The following is a 20159-nucleotide window of genomic DNA, read 5'->3' on the forward strand; positions in this document are numbered from 1 at the left end:
TTATGTAGAATCTTATATCTCTCAAAGGCCCCAAAGCATTTCATTGTCATCAAACTTGTGTAAGCAAATGGGATTATTACTGCACTATGTACACAAAGCTTTTTTTTTGAGCAGAATGTGGGTGTTGTTGGCGAGATCAACATTTGTTGTCCATCCCTAAATGCCCTCGAGGTGGCAGTGGAGAGCCATTTTCTCCAACTGTTGCAGCCCATATGACATACGGTACATCCACAGTGCTGTTAGGGGAGTTCCAGGATTTTGACAGAGCAACAGCAGTAGTTCCAAGTCAGGATGGTATGGGGCTTGGAAGAGAATTTGATGCTGGTGTTCCCATGCATCTGCTACCCTTGTTGCTCTAGTTGGTAGAAGTCATGGGTTTGGAAAGTGTTGTCAAAGGAGCCTTGGTGGATTGATACAAAGCATCTTGTAGATTTTACATCATGTTGCCACGTGGTCCAGAGTGGAGGGAGTGAATGCTCGAGTTTTTGGATGGAGTGCCAATCAAGTATTATGTACTAGAGTGAATGTTGGACCCTTGGAGGATGAGAGGGGGATTTAGCGGTGGGCGATGAGGAAATGACTGAGGCTTTAAATAAGTTTTTTGCCTCAGACTTCACGGAGGAGGACACAAATAGTTTGTCAGGTCTTAAAGATAGAAGGATGGTAGGAGATGAGGGCCTTAATGCGATTACTGTCACTAGAGAGGTAGTGCTTGATAGACTAATGGGACTGAAGGTAGACAAGGCCCCGGGACCGGATGGAATGCATCCCAGGGTTCTGAAAGAAATGGCAGATGTGATAGCCGATGCCTTAGTAATTATTTATCAAAATTCGCTGGACTCCATGGAAGTGCCGAAAGATTGGAAAACAGCTAATGTTACGCCATAGTTTAAAAAAGGTACCAGACAAAAGGCAGGGAATTATAGGCTAGTTAGTTTAACGTCTGTTGTTGGAAAAATGCTTGAATCCGTCAAAGAAGAAATAGCGAGGCACCTAGAAAAGAATGGTTTGATCAATCTGACGCAGCACGGATTCGTTAAGGGGGAGTCGTGTTTGACGAATTTATTGGATTTCTATGAGGATGTGACTAGTGCAGTAGACAGAGGGGAACCGGTAGGTGTGGTGTTTTTAGATTTCCAAAAGGCGCTTGATAAGGCGCCTCACAAAAGGTTGCTGCAGAAGGTTAGGGTGCACGGAGTTGGGGGTAAGGTGTTAGCATGGATAGAGGATTGGCTGTCTAATAGGAAGCAGAGAGTTGGAATCAATGGGTGCTATTCTGGTTGGCAGTTGGTAACCAGTGGAGTGCCGCAGGGATCGGTGCTGGGGCCTCAACTGTTTATCATTTACATAGATGATCTGGAGGAGGGGGCTGAGTGTAGGGTGATGAAATTTGCTGATGACACGAAGATGAGTGGAAAAGCAAATTGCGTGGAGGGTGTGGAAAGTCTGCAGAGAGATCTGGATAGGCTGAGCCAGTGGGCGAGGAACTGGCAGATGGAGTATAATGTTAGCAAGTGTGAGGTTATCCATCTTGGTAGAAATAATAGGAGGGATTATTATTTAAAAGGCGAAAAGCTGCAGCATACTACACTGCAGAGGGACCTGGGGGTTCTTGTGCATGAATCGCAAAAACCCAATCTGCAGGTGCAGCAGGTGATCAAGAAGGCGAATGGGGTGCTGGCCTTTATAGTGAGGGGGATAGGGCCTTTATAGGGAGGTCTTGCTGCAACTGTACAGGGTACTGGTGAGGCCGCAGCTGGAGTACTGTGTGCAGTTTTGGTCGCTGCACTTGCAGAAGGATAATATTGGCCTTGGAGGGAGTGCAGAGAAAGTTCACTAGGCTGATACTGGAGATGAGGGGGTTAGCCTATGAAGAGAGGCTAAATAGATCGGGTCTGTACTCGTTGAAGTTTAGAAGGATGAGGGGGGAATCTTATAGAGATATATAAGATAATGAAGGGGATGGATAGGGTAGAGGTAGAGAGATTCTTCCTGCTTAGAAAGGAAAGCAGGACTAGAGGGCACAGCCTCAAGATAAAGGGGGGGGAACAGTTTAGATCAGAGTTGAGGAGGAGCTTCTTCACTCAAAGGGTGGTGAATCTCTGGAATTCTCTGCCCGCTGAAGTGGTGGAGACTACCTCGCTGAATATATTTAAGTCACGGGTAGATAGGTTTCTGATAGGGGAATTAAGGGTTATGGGGAGAAAGCGGGAAAGTGGAACTGATCCACTTCAGATCAGCCATGATCTTATTGAATGGCGGGGCAGGCTCGAAGCACTAGTTGGCCTACTCCTGCTCTTATTTCTTATGTTCTTATGTCCTGAATGGTGTCATGCTTCAAGTGTTGGATGGGGCTGCATTCATCCAGGCAAGTGGAGTGTATTTTATCAGACTCCTGATTAGTGGACAGACTTTGGGTGGGCGGATAAGTAGGGTCAAGTGGCAAGAACTCCCAGCCTCTGGCCTTTTTGGAAATAGCTAGCCTGGCACTCAAGTGGCAGATCAACTTAGAATCTCTACAGTGCAGAAGGAGGCAATTCAGCTCATCACCAACCTCCGAAAGAGTATCTTACCCAGGCCCACCCTTCTCCTCCTATCGCCACAAACTTGCCATGGCTAATCCACCAAACCTACACACTTTTGGATACCAAGACACAATTCAGCTTGGCCAATCCACCTAAACTGCACATCTTTGGACTGTGGGTGGAAACCGCAGCATCTGGGGAAAACTCAAGACGACACGGGGCAAACATGCAAACTCCACAGACACCGTGACCAAGGTCATACTCATGCCACACAACTTGAATGTTGTCCAGGTTTTGCAGTGGATGGACACTTCAGCATCCAGTATTCAGTACTCATCCAGTATTCAAACAAGTCAAAAATGGTGCTAAATGCATTAGCACACATCCCCGGTTCTGACCTTCTTGTGGAGAGAAGGTAATTGATGAAGCAATTGAAAATAGTTAGGGCCTGGATTCTACTGGTTGTTTTATCAGGAAGCTTGTATCCACTAAGTTCGTTAACATAAGAACATAAGAAATAGGAGCAGGAGTAGGCCATCTAGCCCTTCGAGCCTGCCCCGCCATTCAATAAGATCATGGCTGATCTGTCGTGGCTCAGTTCCACATTCCCGCCCTCTCCCCATAACCCTTAATCCCTTCACTTATCAAAAACCCATCAACCCGCGTCTTAAAAATATTTAGTGAGGCAGCCTCCACCACTTCAACGGGCAGAGAATTCCAGAGATTCACCAATCTTTGAGTGAAGAAGTTCCTCCTCAACTCCGTTCTAAACCGCCCCCCCTTTATCTTGAGACTATGCCCCCTAGTCCTATTGTCCTTTCTGAGCGGGAATATCAATGAAATTCAGATTGACGTGGGTTGCAGGAACTACCTGGGTTCAGCTAGGCCTTTCTGCAATTGTACAACCACACTGACTATCACATGGAGTAAAGAAAGGACATTAGACACTGCAAGCAGGGCCTCAGGAGAGAAATTTCTGGAACCAGCTGGATATAACACAACAAAACAGGACACACATCAACACCTCCTTAGCAACAGACAGTGTGAGAGCGAGAGGGGGATTCTGAAATTTAAACACAGCCCAGGAAATCCAGCTCAGTCTCCCTTCAACCGGGGTCAAATTCCAACCTTTCACCCCCCCCCCCCCCCCCCCACCCACCCCCCCCCCCCGACCTGGAACATCAACCCCAGCCAGACAAATGGTGCCGACTTCAACTTTCTTCAACCGCTCCACCTGTCCTGGGAGTGTTTGATTGGGGTGGGGGGGGGAGAGACACAGTGTAGAGGGGGCTTTACTCTGTATCTAACCCTGTGTTGTACCTGTCCTGGGAGTGTTTGATGGGGGACAGTGTAGAGGGAGCTTTACTCTGTATCCAACCCCATGCTGTACCTGTCCTGGGAGTGCCCAATGGGGGACAGTGCAGAGGGAGCTCCACCCTGCATCCAACCCCACGCTGCACCCGCCCTGGGAGAGTAATAGATGAGTGGATTGGGACACAAGATCCTGAGGGGCCTTCACAGGAGTGGATATAGACAGGACTTTTTCTCGTGGGAGAATCTAGACTTATTGGTTAACTGTTTAAAAATAAGGCGTCACCGATTTAAAATGGAGAAGAGGTGAATTTTTTTTTTCCTCAGAGGGCCAAGTGTCTTTGGAATGCTTTTTCCTGAAAAGGTTGTGGAAGCAGTGTCTTTGAATATTTTTAAGGCCATGATATATAGGTTTTTGGGAAAGCAAGGGAGTGATAGGTTATCCAATGTAGGCACAGTGCAAGTGAGGTTATCTGATCAGACATGATCTTACTGAATGGTGCAGCAGATCCAAAGAATTGTGATCTAATCCTTTTCCTTGTTAGTAATAACCCAGAGGAACTCCTGCAGTGATGTCCTAGGACCTGGATGATTGACCTCCAACACCCATAACCATCTTCCTTTGTAGTTTTCCCTCAATTCCCACTGACTTAAGTTATGCTGGGCTCTTTCCTGTTAGACTTTGTCAAATGTTGCCTTGATGTTTGATTTATTATTGTCACATATATTAGCATACAGTGAAAAGTATTGTATCTTGCACGCTACACAAAGTATACCGTTCATAGAGAAAGAAACGAGATAGAGTTAAAAGTTTATTTATTAGTCACAAGTAAGGCTTACATTAACACTACAACGAAGTTACTGTGAAACTCCCCTAGTCACCTCAGTCCGACACCTGTTTGGGTCAATGCACCTAACCAGCACATCTTTCAGAATGTGGGAGGAAACCGGAGCACTCGGAGAAAACCACGCAGACATGGATAGTGGCCCAAGCCAGGAATCGAAGTCAGGTTCTTGATGCTGTGAAGCAGCAATGCTAACCACTGTGCTACTGTGCCATCCAGAGATAGTGCAGAATGTAGCGTTATAGTCATAGCTAGGGTGTAGAGAAAAATCAACTCAATGCGAGGTAGGTCCATTCAAAAGTCTGACAGTAGCAAGGAAGAAGCTGTTCCTGACTCAGTTGGTACATGACCTCAGACTTTTGTATCTTTTTCCCAAAAGAAGAAGGTGGAAGAGAGAATGTCTGGGTTGCGTGGGGTCCTTAATTATGCTGGCTGCTTTGCCGAGGCAGCAGGGAGTGTAGACAGTTAATGGAGCTGGTTTGCATGATGGACTCGGCTTCATTCAGCACCACTGCAGTTTCTTGCAGTCTTGGACAGAGCAGGAGCCGTACCAAACTGTGATACAACCAGAAAGAATGCTTTCTGTGTTGCATCTGTAAGAGTTGGTGAGAATCATAGTGGACATGTTGACTTTCCTTAGCTTCTTGAGAAAGTAAAGGCGTTGGTGGGCTTTCTTAACTATTGTGTCAGCACAGAGGGACCAGAACAGGATTGAGAAGCCCTCTGGTTGTAGGGCACAGAGAATACAGCACAGAAAAAAGGCCTTTCAGCCCATCATGTCCATGCTACCTATCAAGCACCTAGCTATTTCCACTGAGTTCCTGCTGTGCATCTTGTAGATTGGTCACATGGTTGCCACGGTTTATCAGTAGTGGAGGGATTGAATGTTTGTGGAAGGGGTAGCAATCAAGAAGGGTGCTTTGTCTTTTATTTGTTGAGCTTGTGTTGTTGGGGCTGCACTCATCCAGTCAAGTGGAGTATATTACACTACTGACTTGTGCCTTGTAGATGGTGGACAGGCTTTTGTGGGGGCGTGTCAGGAGATGAGGAGAATTCACAGATTAAATCCACAAACATTCAACTTAATGATTAAGATTCCTACCAACTATATTAAGTTGAATTAAATGTGCCAATGTAAATCAACAGCTAGCTCAGATGTAACATAACCTAACTTTCTTCCAAGTACCTAGATATTAGGAGTTTATAAATGTCAGTTTTTTGTAGTGTGGGTGGTGCAGGTTGTGACATCAAATGCATGTTCCAGCAATCCTAGTTCAGGAAAAAGTTAAGTACTTAATTGAGTTCAAGCTTCAACTGTATGCGGGGGAGTATTCTACAAGAAGTGCATGCAACATCTGAAGCTTTGCTGCTGAATAAATATAGAATTTGAACTGTAGCAGAATTGTGGTTCATCTGCTCAAACAAGTAGGCTTCCTTGAATCACATGCTCTACTGCCGCTCCCGTAAAAGATCTACAGTCCAAACAGATCCGCAAATTGGTGTCCACTGTGCCATTGAGCAAATTATCTTGAACCCTGCAGATTTGGGTATCTCAAAAGGCAACAGACAGGCTGTGTTCTGCGGCCTGTCAAAAAGGATGTAGAAATTTCATTTCCTTGGTAACGAGTATTTAATCGTCCAGCACATCGCACTCACTTGGCCCATTTTAGATCATAAGAGTTGGAAGACAACTTGCTATATAATATGGAGTAGGTTAACCAATGTTTTCAGTACTAATCACCTGTTATCTATCAAAATATCTGCTATTTGCAGCGCACAACATTCATTTAAGTGCACGGTCTGGGGTTTTTTTTGCTTAACCAAGCAAGATATTCCAAAATGTATGGCTTTTGTACATCTTGCAATGGAACTTTGGATTGCCATGCAGCCACAAAGCTCAAGGGAACATTGTTTCATTCTTCAGTGATTTGATGTGTTCTCACCTTTCAAATAAAGAGCATATAGACCAGCAATATGGATATTCAGAAAACATGCACAAGGATTAAGGAAAACCGAATAGGGCTAAAACACACTCCCTGTTGGGACTGTAGCTGTGATAAAGGTAACTTTAAAAAAGAACATAAAACTTGAGCATCATTGCCTAGGCCAACATTTACAGTCCTTCCCTAATTGTCTGTAAAGATGGTGGTAATCGTGTTTTTGAACCATTCAGGACATCTGGTGTCGGTACATCCACAGCGCTGTTCAAGAAGGGATTTCCAGTGACTATGAAGGAACAATGATGCAGCCAAGTCAGAATGCTGTGTGGCTTGGAAGGAGAATTGCAGGTGGCACTCCCACGTGCCCATTGAAATTGTTCTTTGAGTTGGTAATTACCATTAATAGGTTTGAACTGTTTTGCCAAATAAGACTTGGACAACCTGCTGCATTGCATCTTGAAAATGGTTACATCATGCACTACTGCTACATGCCAGTGGTGGAGGATGTTTAAGGTGATGAATGGGCTACTAATCAAGACAGCTGCTTTGTCCTGGACGGCATCAAGCTTTTTCTTGAGCATTGTTACAGCTGCACCCATGCAAGCAAGTGGAGAGTATACCATCACACTGACTTATAAGTGCTGGACAGGTTTTGGGGAATGAGGTGGCAAATTAACAACTACGCAATTTCTAGCCTCTACCTGCTTTCATAGCCACAGTATTTATACGGTTGATCCAGATCAGTTTCTGGTCAATGGTAATGCCAGGATGTTTGAGAGAGAAAGGATTCAGCTTTAGTAATTCTGCAGCATTCCAAAAAAAAAGACAGGCATGCTGTTGAAGCTAGCCATTTCTACCTGCTACTGTGCAGTAGAATAAGTGGCATTCTCCACTAACAGGGTACTGCCACCATGACAAAAAGATGTTCTGCCTATCACACACAGGTAATATGGTACATGAATTCCAGTGCCACTGCAATGCCAGGTATGTGGGATGTAGTCCCAAAAATGGTAGATTTTGTAACATACCATGACCCTTCAGCTATTTGCAACAGGCAATGTACTGACTAGACCATAAGACGTAGGAGGCAGAATTGGGGCATTTGGCCCATCATGTCTGCTCCACCATTCAATGAGATAATAGCATAGCTAATGCACCTAACCAACATGTCTTTCAGACCATGGGAAAAAACTGGAGTACGGAAACCCACGCAGCTAGCAGAATGTGCAAATTCTGCACAGACAGTGACCCAAGCCAGGAACTGAACCCAAGTTCCTCGCGCTGTGAAGCTGCAGTACTAACCACTATGAAGCCCCCAACATATGCTGGATTTAACTCGGAGCTTGTTTAGGGAAAAAGGGGCACTTCAAGAGTTCAGGAAACACAGGTAGTTAGAAACAAATGTTATCTTCATGATATACTGAGAGATGTACTGTTGTGGCGTGTTATAATATTTGTTGCAAAGGCCGTACCGTTTCTCACTGCATATCTTTTCGGATATTATACCAAATTGAAAATATACACTACGAAGAATCAGTGTTCCAAGTTACTCTTGTGGGTTTTGGAATACAGCTACATTTAACATCAGCAGAGTTCTCAACAGCTCTCAGAATTATTTATAACTTTTCTATTTTATGAACAATTGTAAATTTAGACACCACTCTGCCTTATCCTATATGCAAATTAGTAATGCAAGTGGGTGGGAAGAGGCTCCAGAACAGAACCATACAAGTCAATTCCAATTAGTCTGAGAAATTTCCTATATCAGGGTGTCGATGGATTTAAAAACTAGTTATAAACAAGGGAATTTTTTAAAAAAATACTTCCCTTATTTGCCTACCTATTAATATATTCTTAACTGCATCATAGGCAAGTGATTTGCCTTAAATCCACATTCAATGCATATACTGCATTTCCACTAAAACATTAGTGTCCTCAAAAGAGCTCCATTTTGTTGATGAAGCATAGCTGTCCTTTGAATTCTGTGTTGGTGACTTTTAATTATTTTCTGTTCATCTAGATATTTCATATTTAATTATAGATTCTAAAATTCCTTCCCTTACAAAGAGATCAGGTTGGGTACAGTCCATATGCACATTAATTTATGCTCTGAAGCTCTGTTTAGTCTAAGGTTTAGCAGGACAGTTCTTTTTCTTAAACTGTCCACAACTTGTGATCTCTTACAGCCAGATGACACCACCACAGGATCTTTTCAGTGAGTACAGAATGATAGAAAACTCTTGCTCCTATACAAAGCCCAAGAGCAGTTCAAAAATGTTAGACAGCGTGCAATGTATTGAATTTGTTTGTAAACCAAAACTTCTGTTGCAAATGGACCTTGATCGAGTTCTCTGAGGAAGTGACAAGAAAAATTGACCACTGCAGGGCCATGGATGTTGTATACATAAACTTTAGTAAACCCTTCGATAAGGTCCCTCATGGTTCATGCAGAAGGTGAAGTTGTATGAGACCCAAGGTGAGCTGGTAAAATAGATACAAAACTGGCTTGGGTGTAAACTGGCTTGACTGGAAAAGCAAATTGTGCGGATGGTGTGGGAAGTCTGCAGGGGGATCTAGATAGGCTGAGCGAGTGGGCGAGGACCTGGCAGATGGAGTATAATGTTAGCAAGTGTGAGGTTATCCACTTTGGCAGGAATAATAGTAGGAGGGATTACTATTTAAAGGGCGAAAAGCTGCAACATGCTATGGTGCAGAGGGACCTGGGGATCCTTGTGCATGAGTCACAAAAACCCAATCTGCAGGTGGAGCAGGTGATCAAGGCGGCGAATGGGATGCTGGCCTTTATAGCGAGGGGGATAGAATATAAAAGCAGGGAGGTCTTGCTGCAACTGTACAGGGCATTGGTGAGGCCGCAGATGGAGTACAGTGTGCAGTTTTGGTCACCGCACTTGCGCAAGGATATTTTGGCCTTTTCTAACTGGAGGTCTCTGACAAAAACTGGGGAGTAGCAGGTAGTGAGGAAGATTGTCAGAGGATACAGCAGGATATATAAAAAAACAATCGGCTGGAGGTTTGGACTGGAAGATGACAGATGGAATTTAACCCAGACAAATTGAGGTAATGTGATTTGGAAGGTCTACTGCAGAAGACAATACACAGTAGAGCCCTCAGAAATATTAGCATAAGAGGGATCTAGGTGTTCAACTCAGATGGACAAGGTGATCAAGATGGCGTATGGCATGCTGGCCTTCATCAGTCGGGGCGTTGAGTATAGAAATTGGAAATTCATGTTGCTGCTGCATAAGACTTTGATCAGACCACATCTGGAGTATTGTGTACAATTCTGGTTGCCACATCACCAGAAGGATGCTAATGAATTGGAAAGGCTGCAGAAGAGATTTACCAGGATGTCGCCTGGTTTGGAGACTATGAACTATGAAGAAAGATTGAACAAACTTGGACTGTTTTCATTGGAGTACTGGATGATGAGGGGGTCTTGATAGAGGTGTATAAGATTATGACAGGCTTGGATAGAATGGATAGCCAGAGCGTTGTTCCCAGGGTCGAAGGGTCAATTACTCAGGGGTATAGGTTGGAAGAGTGGGCAAATTTAAAAGATAAGTAAAGGGCAAGTTTTTCAGAGGCGAATGCCTGGAACGTGCTGCTGAGATAGTGGTGGAAGCAGATTCTAACAACATTCAAGAGGCATCTGGATAGATACATGAATAGGTAGGGAATATAGGGATACAGACCACACAAAGGGAAGAAAATATTAGATTAGAGGGGCATCTGTATCAGCACAGACTTGGTGGGCCAAAGGGCCCAATCCTGTGCTGTACTGTTCTTTGGACCAGCCATTTAAATCTATGGCTAAAAAAGCAATGCAGAGCCTGGGAATTTCTGCAGCAAGTAATTCACCTCCTGACTTGCCAAAGTCTGTCAGCCATCTACAAATCAAGTGTCTTTTGATTACATGCCACTTAGCTGGACGAATGCAATTTCAACAACACCTGAGAAGCTCAACACCATTCAAGAAAAAACAGTCTATTCAATTGGTACCCCCATTAAACATTCATTTCTCTACCATCAGTACATAGCAACAGCATTGTGCACTATTTACAAAATGCAGTGCAACATTATAAATTACCTGGATGAAGAAGTGGAGGGATGGGTTGGTAAGTTTGCAGATGACACAAAGGTTGGAGGTATTGTAGATAGTGTGGAGGGATATCAGAAGTTGCAACGAGACATTGATAGGATGCAAGACTGGGCGGAGAAGTGGCAGATGGACTTCAATCCAGGTAAGTGGCGATTCATTTTGGCAGGTCAAATAGGACGACAGATTATAACATTAAGGGCAAGACTCTTGGCAGTGTGGAAGATCAGAAGGATCTTGAGGTCCGGGTTCATAGGACACTCAAAGCAGCTTCGCAGGTAGAGGCTGTGGTTAAGAAGGCATATAGTGGCATTCATCAATTGAGGAATTGAGTTTAGGAGTCGGGAGATAATGCTGCAGCTGTACAAGACCATGGTCAGACCCCACTTGGGAGTACTTTACTCAGTTTTGGTCACCTCATTACAGAAAGGATGTGGAAGCCGTAGAAAGGGTGCAGAGGAGGTTTACAAGAATGTTACCTGGATTGGGTGGCATACCTTATGAGGATAGGTTGAGAGAGCTCGGTCTTTTCTTCTTGGAGAGACAAAGGATTGGGGGGTGACCTGATAGGTGTGTAAGATGATGAGAGGTATTGATTAAATGGATTCTCAGAGGCTTTTTCCCAGGGCTGAAATGGTTGCCACAAGAGGACACAGGTTTAGAGTGCTGGGGAGTAGGTACAGAGGAGATGTCAGGGATAAATTTTTCACTCTGAGTGTGGTGGGTGTGTGGAATCAGCTTCCAGCAGTGGTGGTGGAGGCAGAGGCAGATTCGAAAGTGTCTTTTAAGAGGCTTTTGGATAAGTACAAGGAACTTAGTAAGATACAGGGTTATAGGTAAGCCAAGTGGGTAGGGACATGTTCAGCGCAACATGTAGACCAAAGGGCCTGTTTGAACATCGAACATGACCACGCAGTACAGGCCCTTCAGCCCTCGGGGTTGCGCCAGTGGAACCAATCTAATGACCCTCTAACCTAAACTAACCCAATGTTATCCATATGCCTAATCACTGACCATTTAAATGCCCTTAAAGTTGGCAAGTCCACAACTACTGCAGGCAGGGCATTCCATGCCCTTACTACCCTCTGAGTAAAGGACCTACCTCTGACATCCATCCTATAATTACCACCCCTCAATTTAAAGCTATGTCCTCTCGTGTTAGCCATCACCATTCGAGGAAAAAGGCTCTCACTGTCTACCCTATCTAACCCTCTGATCATCTTGTATGCCTCAATTAGGTCACCCCTTAACCACCTTCTCTCTAACGAAAATAACCTCAAGTCCCTCAGCCTTTCCTCACAAGGCCTTCCCACCATACCAGGCAACATCCTGGTAAACCTCCTCAGCACCCTTTCCAGTGCTTCCACATCTTTCTTATAATGCAGCGACCAGAACTGTACGCAATACTCCAAGTGCAGCCGCACCAGAGTTTTGTTACAGTTACAACATGACCTCACGGCTCTGAAATTCAATCCCTCTACCAACAAAAGCTAACACACCATACACCTTCTTAACAACCTTATCAATCTGGGTGCCAACTTTCAGGGATCTATGCACATGTACACCGAGATCTCTCTGCTCGTCAACACTACCAACAGTCCTTCCATTAGCCCTATATTCTGTACTCCTGTTACTCTTACCAAAGTGAATCACCTCACACTTCTCTGCATTAAACTCCATTTGCCACCTCTCAGCCCAGCTTTGTAGCTTAGCTACGTCCCTCTGCAAACATCCATCCTCACTGCCTACAACTCCTCCGACTTTGTCGTCAGCAAATTTATTAACCCATCTTTCTACACCCTCATCTAGGTCATTTATAGAAATGACAAACAGCAGTGGCCCCAAAACGGATCCCTGAGGTACACCACTTGTAACTGAACTCCAGGTTGAATATTTCCCATCAACCACCACCCTCTGTCTTCTATCAGCTAGCCAATGCCTGATCCAAACTGCTAAATCACCCTCAATCCCATGCATCTGCATTTTCTGCAATAGCCTACCATGGGGAACCTTATCAAACGCTTTGCTAAAATCCATACACACCACGTCAGCTGCCTTACCCTTATCCACCTCTGTGGTCACCTTTTCAAAAAGGTCTAAGATTTGTGAGGCACGACCTACCCTTCACAAAACCGTGTTGACTATCCCTAATCAATTTATTTCTCTAGATGATTATAAATCCTCTCTTATAATTCTTTCCAAAACTTCGCCCACAACAGAAGTAAGGCTCACCAGTCTATAATTCCCAGATGGTCTCTACTCCCCTTCTTGAACAAGGGGACAACATTTGCTATCCTCCAGTCTTCCAGCACTATACCTGTAGCCAATGACAACATGAAGATCAAAGCCAAAGGCTCTGCAATCTCCTCCCTAGCCTCCCAGAGAATCCTAGGGTAAATCCCATCCAGTCCAGGGGACTTACCTATTTTCATACTCTCAAGAATTCCTAACACCTCCTCCTTATGTACCTCAATCCCATCTAGTCTAAAAGCGTGTATCTCAGTATTCTCCTCGACTACATTGACATTTTCGCGCGTGAATACTGACGGAAAATATTCATTTAGTGCCTCTCCTATTTCTTCAGGCTCCACGCACAACTTCCCACTACTGTCGCTGACTGGCCCTAATCATGCCCTAACCAATCTTTTATTCTTGACATACCTGTGTTGTAGTTTTTTCTTTGTTTCTATGTAACTCACCAAGGCTCCTTCAACAGCACCTTCCTTAACTTCTACCATCCAGAAACACCATGGACAGCAGATGCATGAGAACATCACCATTTGCAATTGTTGCCATGTCAGGAAAAGAACTTGCATCACTATTCCTTTAGTGCCGGTGAATAGAACATAGAACATAGAACATTACAGCGCAGAACAGGCCCTTCGGCCCACGATGTTGCGCTGACCAGTTTTTTTAAAAAAAACACTGACCCACTAATCTAAACCAATCCCTTTTCGTCCATAAACCTATCCATAGATCTCTTAAACGCCCCCAAACTAGGCGCATTTACAACCGCAGCAGGCAGGGCATTCCAATCCCTCACCACCCTCTGGGTAAAGAACCTACCCCTGACATCCGTCCTATAACTACCACCCCTTAATTTAAAGCCATGCCCCCTCGTGCTAGCATTCTCCATCCGAGGAAAAAGGCTATCACTATCCACCCTATCTAAACCTCTAATCATCTTATATGTTTCAATAAGATCCCCTCTTAGCCTCCTTTTTTCCAGCGAAAACAACCCCAAATCCCTCAGTCTCTCCTCATATGACCTCCCCTCCATAACAGGCAACATCCTGGTAAACCTCCTCTGCACCCTCTCCAAAGCCTCAACGTCCTTCCCGTAATGTGGGGACCAGAACTGCACACAGTACTCCAAGTGCGGCCGCACCAGAGTTGTGTACAGTTGCAACGTGACGCTGCGACTCCTAAATTCAATCCCCCTACCAATAAACGCCAAGACACCGTATGCCTTCTTAACTACCTTATCTACTTGATTCCCAACCTTCAGGGATCTATGTACACATACACCTAGATCCCTCTGCTCCTCCACACTATTCAAAGTCCTCCCGTTAGCCCTATACTCAACACATCTGTTACTCCTACCGAAATGAATTACCTCACACTTCTCCACATTAAACTCCATCCGCCACCTCGCGGCCCAGCTCTGCAACCTGTCTAAGTCACCCTGCAAACTATGACACCCTTCCTCACAATCTACCACACCACCGACTTTGGTGTCATCAGCAAACTTACTAATCCACCCAACTATACCCTCATCCAGATCATTAATAAAAATTACAAACAGCAGTGGCCCCAAAACAGATCCCTGAGGCACACCGCTCGTAACCGAACTCCATGACGAATATTCACCATCAACCACCACCCTCTGTCTCCTATCTGCCAGCCAATTCCTGATCCAAGTACCTAGATTACCCCCAATCCCATACATCTGCATTTTCTGCAGAAGCCCACCATGGTGAACCTTATCAAACGCCTTACTAAAATCCATATATACCATGTCAACTGCCTTACCCCTATCCACCTCTTTGGTCACTTTCCCAAAGAACTCAATAAGGTTAGTAAGGCACGACCTACCTGCTACAAAACCATGCTGACTGTCTCTAATCAATTCATTACTCTCTAAATAACTATAAATCCTATCCCTAATAATTCTTTCTAAAACCTTGCCCACAACAGAAGTAAGACTCACCAGTCTATAATTCCCAGGGAAGTCTCTGTTCCCCTTCTTAAACAATGGGACAACATTCGCTGTCCTCCAATCTTCCGGTACTATACCAGAGACCAACGATGACCTGAAGATCAGAGCCAGAGGCTCTGCAATCACCTCTCTAGCCTCCCAGAGAATCCTAGGGTAAATCCCATCCGGACCAGGGGACTTATCTATTTTCAAGCCCTCTAGAATATCCAGCACATCCCCGGTTTCAACTGCAATACTTTCTATTTTACACCCCTGCACCCCAGTGTCCTCCACAGCTACATTCATGTCCCCCTGCGTGAACACCGAAGAGAAATATCGGTTCAATGCCTCTCCAATCTCTTCCGGTTCCACACACAACTTCCCTCTACTGTCTATAACTGGCCCTAATCTTGCCCTAACCAACCTTCTGTTCTTGACATACCTATAGAACGCCTTAGGATTCTCCTTAATCCTATCAGCCAAAGTCATCTCATGTCCTCTTTTAGCCCTTCTTAACTCCCTCTTCAACTCCCTCCTAGCCAATCTAAAGCTTTCTAATGCACTACCTGAGCCCTCAAGCCTCATCCGAACATAAGCCTCCTTTTTCTTCCTAACCAACGAATCAACTTTTTTAGTACACCACGGTTCCCTAGCCCTACCAAATCCTCCTTGCCTGACAGGGACATACCTATCGCAGACCCGCAGTAGCTGTTCCTTGAAAAAATTCCACATTTCGGACGTTCCCAGTCCCTGTAATCTCATAGTCCAACCTATGCTTCCTAATTCTCTCCTAATAGCCTCATAATTACCCTTCCCCCAGCTAAAACTACTGACCCGAGGTTCATGCCTATCCCTATCCATCACTAAGGTGAACGTAACCGAATTGTGGTCACTATCACCAAAATGCACACCAACTTCCAAGTCTAGCACCTGGTCTGGCTCATTACCCAGCACCAAATCCAATATAGCCTCACCTCTAGTTGGCCTATCAACATACTGAGTTAAAAAACCTTCCTGCACACTTTGAACAAAAACTGACCCCTCTAACGAGCTAGAGCTATAGCAATTCCAATCAATATTAGTAAAGTTAAAATCCCCCATAACAATTACCCTATTACTTTCACTCCTAACCAGGATCGTCTCCGCAATCCTTTCCTCAACCTCTCTAGAACTTTTTGGAGGTCTATAAAAGACTCCCAGCAGGGTGACCTCTCCTCTCCTATTTCTAATCTCCGCCCATACTACCTCAACAGACAAGTCCTCATCAAACTTCCTCTCTGACACTGTAATACAGTCCTTGACCAATAATGCTACCCCACCCCCCCTTCTACCTCCTTCTCTACTCCGACTAAAGCATTTGTACCCCGGGACCTGCAACATCCATTCCTGACCCTGCTCTATCCATGAATATCCTAGAACTACTTTGTTAACAGCAGTCTGGGTGTACTTACACCATGTGGGCCAGAGAGTTCAGGAAGGCAGCTCACACACTTTCAAAGGCAATTAGAAATGAGTCATTAGCGCTGGTTTTTACAGCAATGCTCCCATCCCTAGAGTGAGTAAAGAAACCTAAAAAAGAATCAATACTTTTTAATACAAGGCTTTGTTGAAGAATGTCTACTTACCCAAGCTATGATTGACTGGTGACAAGGTACTTGGTGACATTTCTGCAGGAGACCCTAAAAATGAAAGCAATTGCACAAAACTCAATTTGGAGGTGCCAGCATTGGACTGGGGTGGGCACAGTAAGAAGTCCCAACACCAGGTTCAAGTCCAACAGGTTTATTTGGCAGCATGAGCTATTGCAGTGCTGCTCCTTCACCAAGTGAGTGATAAAACTCATACAAATTAAATAATTACTTCACTATGCATTATAAATTGGATTTATGGATTTTACGCTAAATTTTAATCAGTTTGTAATATTAAATCTTTTGCATTTGTTCTGAAATTAGCAAAACAAAACTTTAAACACGTTGTAAGTTACACTTTTTATAGTCATTGGTTGAAGTTCCTTGACTTTCCAGTAGCACAATTTCTTGCATCCATTTTTAAGTCAGCAAACATCTGTTATTTAATGTCACAGGAAACTAATCTTGCTTTCAGAGCACCAAGGTATTGAAATGGTCAAACATTTTCTCATTTCCCTTTTAAGTTAACTAATAGCAAACCATAGCCTCCAACTTCCTCTTAAATGCAAAACCCTGATCAACAACAAACCGATTAAAGAGTTCCAAGATTCATTGTAAATTCGCCAATATACCTATGCCCTTCAAGAAAAGCTCACCTGTATCCATACTTTGATTCATTTGTTGATCACTCGTCTCCCCATCTTCACTGATGTAGCCAGGTGGTGGTGTTTCTATTAAAATAAGACATGTCATCCTGGCCATAAAGCCAACTTATCGCTGAAGTGATCAAATGCCATTTCATATTGTATCCAGTAATAGGATTAATTTACACCTGTATCTTACTAGTACTTCTCATGTCAATTCAATTTATTTTGTATATTAACTGGATTAAAAATGAAGTTGCTCAATTTAAAAAAAAAGAGAGGACTGGGTATCAAATATATTGGATAATGTTTAGCAGAGATGGAGGAAGGATAATAGTATTAACAATAGAGGTATCATTACATTACTAGGTGTATTCTATTGCCGTCAACTTGTCAGGAGTATTTAGAGGAGCAAATTTGCAGGTAAATTGTAGAGGCGTGCAAGAACTAACGATGGCCCAAGTAGTGATATCATAAAACAGATTGGGATAAAAATAGCATAAAAGGGCAGAAGGAGGAGTGTTTCTGAAATGTGTTCAGGAGAATTTCCCACATTAATATATTTCTAATCCAACAAGGAAGTTAGGATTACTGATTCTGTGTATTACAATAGTTTAAATGGATCAAGTGTCAGCAAGAGAACATTTAGGGAACAATGAATAAAATAATAATAAAGTTATAAATTAGATATTTTAAAACATCATAACATTCAGGTGTTGTGTGTACCAAGAAAGACAAATTATTCAAGATATTCTGGGCCATTAAAGCCATAAGTGTGCTGAAAAGGTAAATCTGTTTTTAGGGAAAAACAGTAACAGTTCAAACTATAGGGGATTAATGGCATTTTCTTACTACATTCTCTCACACAGCTAAAGATGACATTAAGAGGCCAGTTGAGTGCAAAAGTTACAGAATTACTTCAGAGTAATGCACTAAAATAACAAGTGAAAAGGTTTTTAGTTTCAGTCCTTATTGTTACAATTGGTGGTGGGTTGATTCACTGGGTAGCTTGGCAGATGCAAAGGCATGTGGGGCACATGTTTCATTGACTCCATGCAAGGAAAGGTAGTGTATGGGAACAGCGAGTGGAAGGGGCAAGTAAGGGACAACAGGGTAACATAGGAGGAGATGAGAGGAGATGAATAGAACCTGTTTAAGTAGGCTAATTGCTTAAGCATACAAATGCTTTGTGGGCTTCTGCTAGCTGATATTAGCAACCGAGCAATTTCAGTGCTGTAAGAATGGCTGTGTTGAGGTAAAATGATTTTTTGAAAAGCTTGAAAAGAATTGGCAGGCAGAAGTGTAAGAGAAAAATGGGCTGCCTAAAGAGATAGTTTAGTTACAGTGCAAGTAAATCTTACAAGATGCAAAAGGAAAGGCAAACAAAGTGAGAGTTCCGTGGACGGTGAAAGAGAGTAAAATGAATCATTAAAAATGTTAGGTTGACTGTACAAGAACAAGCTAAATATGAAAGACTCTGACAGTCAACAGAAAAGGGAACCCAAAAGTCCTTTATGGTTCCATGCCAATGTAATATAAACAGGGCCTAGTTTTAAGGCTGATAAAATTGGATATCCTAAATTAAAGAATTGGGCATATTAAAAATCGAACACAGTCAAAACCTCAGGCAGGCCAACTGTACAATACACAAACCTGTCTGGGCCTGATTCATCAATCTCTCATCAAAGGTCGCTGCACCCTAATGATACTTAGCAGGATATCATTGCACTCCATTGAAATGCACCGACCTATTGTTAGATGCCCACACTCGAGAGTTCCTGCAGTTGGCTTAATCTGATAACAGGGGTTACATGTAAGCAGCAGCATGGAGATGGACACCTGGGGGCGGACCCTGGTGTCCTGTCAGGCACACATCAAGAAACCCACTGGGTATTGGCACCCCCTCTTGGGGGTTCATTGGCCAGAAGCCAGAGAAGTTCTGGAAAGACAAGCAAGCAGGGGATAAAGAGACACATTTTCAGACACCAGCAGCGAAGACTCGATGAAGGAGGTGACCCTTGGCCATTCGGAAGGCTGACCAGAGAAGGAAGGAAGAAGCTGCCAGAGGCTCACCTTCGTGACGAAAGACCAGAGGGACTCAGAATCAAGCCTGCAGTTTTAACCAAACCATCTTTGCGGGTAGTATATTTGAATCTGGGGTATCCTCTCGTTCTATGTGAGTAACTTAAGGCTTAGTAGTGTTATTGTTAATAAACTTGTTGAACCTTTACGTGTGTTTGTCCTTTGTCCATCTTGCAAATAAGGGCACCGGGGTAAAACACTGGAGTAAGCAAACTGGTCGCAAGTATCTGAGATTTTTAAATTGCAACACCACGTAAATTGTAAATGGATAGTAACAGTAGGGTTAGGCCTGATTAGGTCCCAAAAAAGGGATTTATACATAGTGGCAGAGTTACCAACAAGCTCTTTATCTTTGTTTTGTTAAAATTGAGAGTTTACAGATTATATTTTGGGATGTAGCTTTAAAATGAAGGTAGTCATGTGCTCTGTTCTGCAACAGCCTGACAGAAAGCCCGAGAGATTTGATTGTTGAAGATTATAGGGAAGATCCAGATTGTTTTACTGAGATGTAATGTATTTATGCTTTGAGACAATGGAAGCAGTTTGAGTTTATCATAAGTAGACCTAGGATTTCCAATAACTGCAGAAGGATGTTGTAGATATGTTTGTAAACAACTGTATTGTAAATTATCCAATTATTTTTAAGGTGAAGGGGAGTGGAGGTCAATGATAGATACCATTTAAGGGCAGCACGGTGGCACTGTGGTTAGCACTGCTGCCTCACAGCGCCAGGGACCTGGGTTCCATTCCCGGCTTAGGTCATTGTGAAAACTTCACACAGACAGACATTTTCCCCATGTCTACGTGGGTTTCCTCAGGTGCTCTCACAGTCCAAAGATGTGCGGGTTATGTGGATTGCCCATGCTAAA

At 43.6% G+C, this 20159-nt stretch overlaps 1 protein-coding gene across 2 annotated transcripts in view; it reads right to left on the bottom strand.

The window, feature by feature from the left end:
- The window catches only part of smad2 (SMAD family member 2), a 134905-nt gene that overhangs the window by 22725 nt on the left and 92021 nt on the right, over window positions 1-20159 (bottom strand). For both annotated transcript variants that reach the window (XM_080205877.1, XM_080205789.1), the window contains 2 exons: window positions 17221-17295; window positions 16562-16615 (listed from right to left, as the gene is read on the bottom strand). In XM_080205877.1, the coding sequence (XP_080062003.1) occupies window positions 16562-16615; window positions 17221-17295 (129 nt within the window). The remainder of the gene's footprint in view (window positions 1-16561; window positions 16616-17220; window positions 17296-20159) is intronic.

The sequence above is a fragment of the Carcharhinus amblyrhynchos genome, chromosome 1, assembly GCF_965287045.1.
Source record: "Carcharhinus amblyrhynchos chromosome 1, sCarAmb.v2.hapA, whole genome shotgun sequence".
Taxonomy (NCBI): domain Eukaryota; kingdom Metazoa; phylum Chordata; class Chondrichthyes; order Carcharhiniformes; family Carcharhinidae; genus Carcharhinus; species Carcharhinus amblyrhynchos.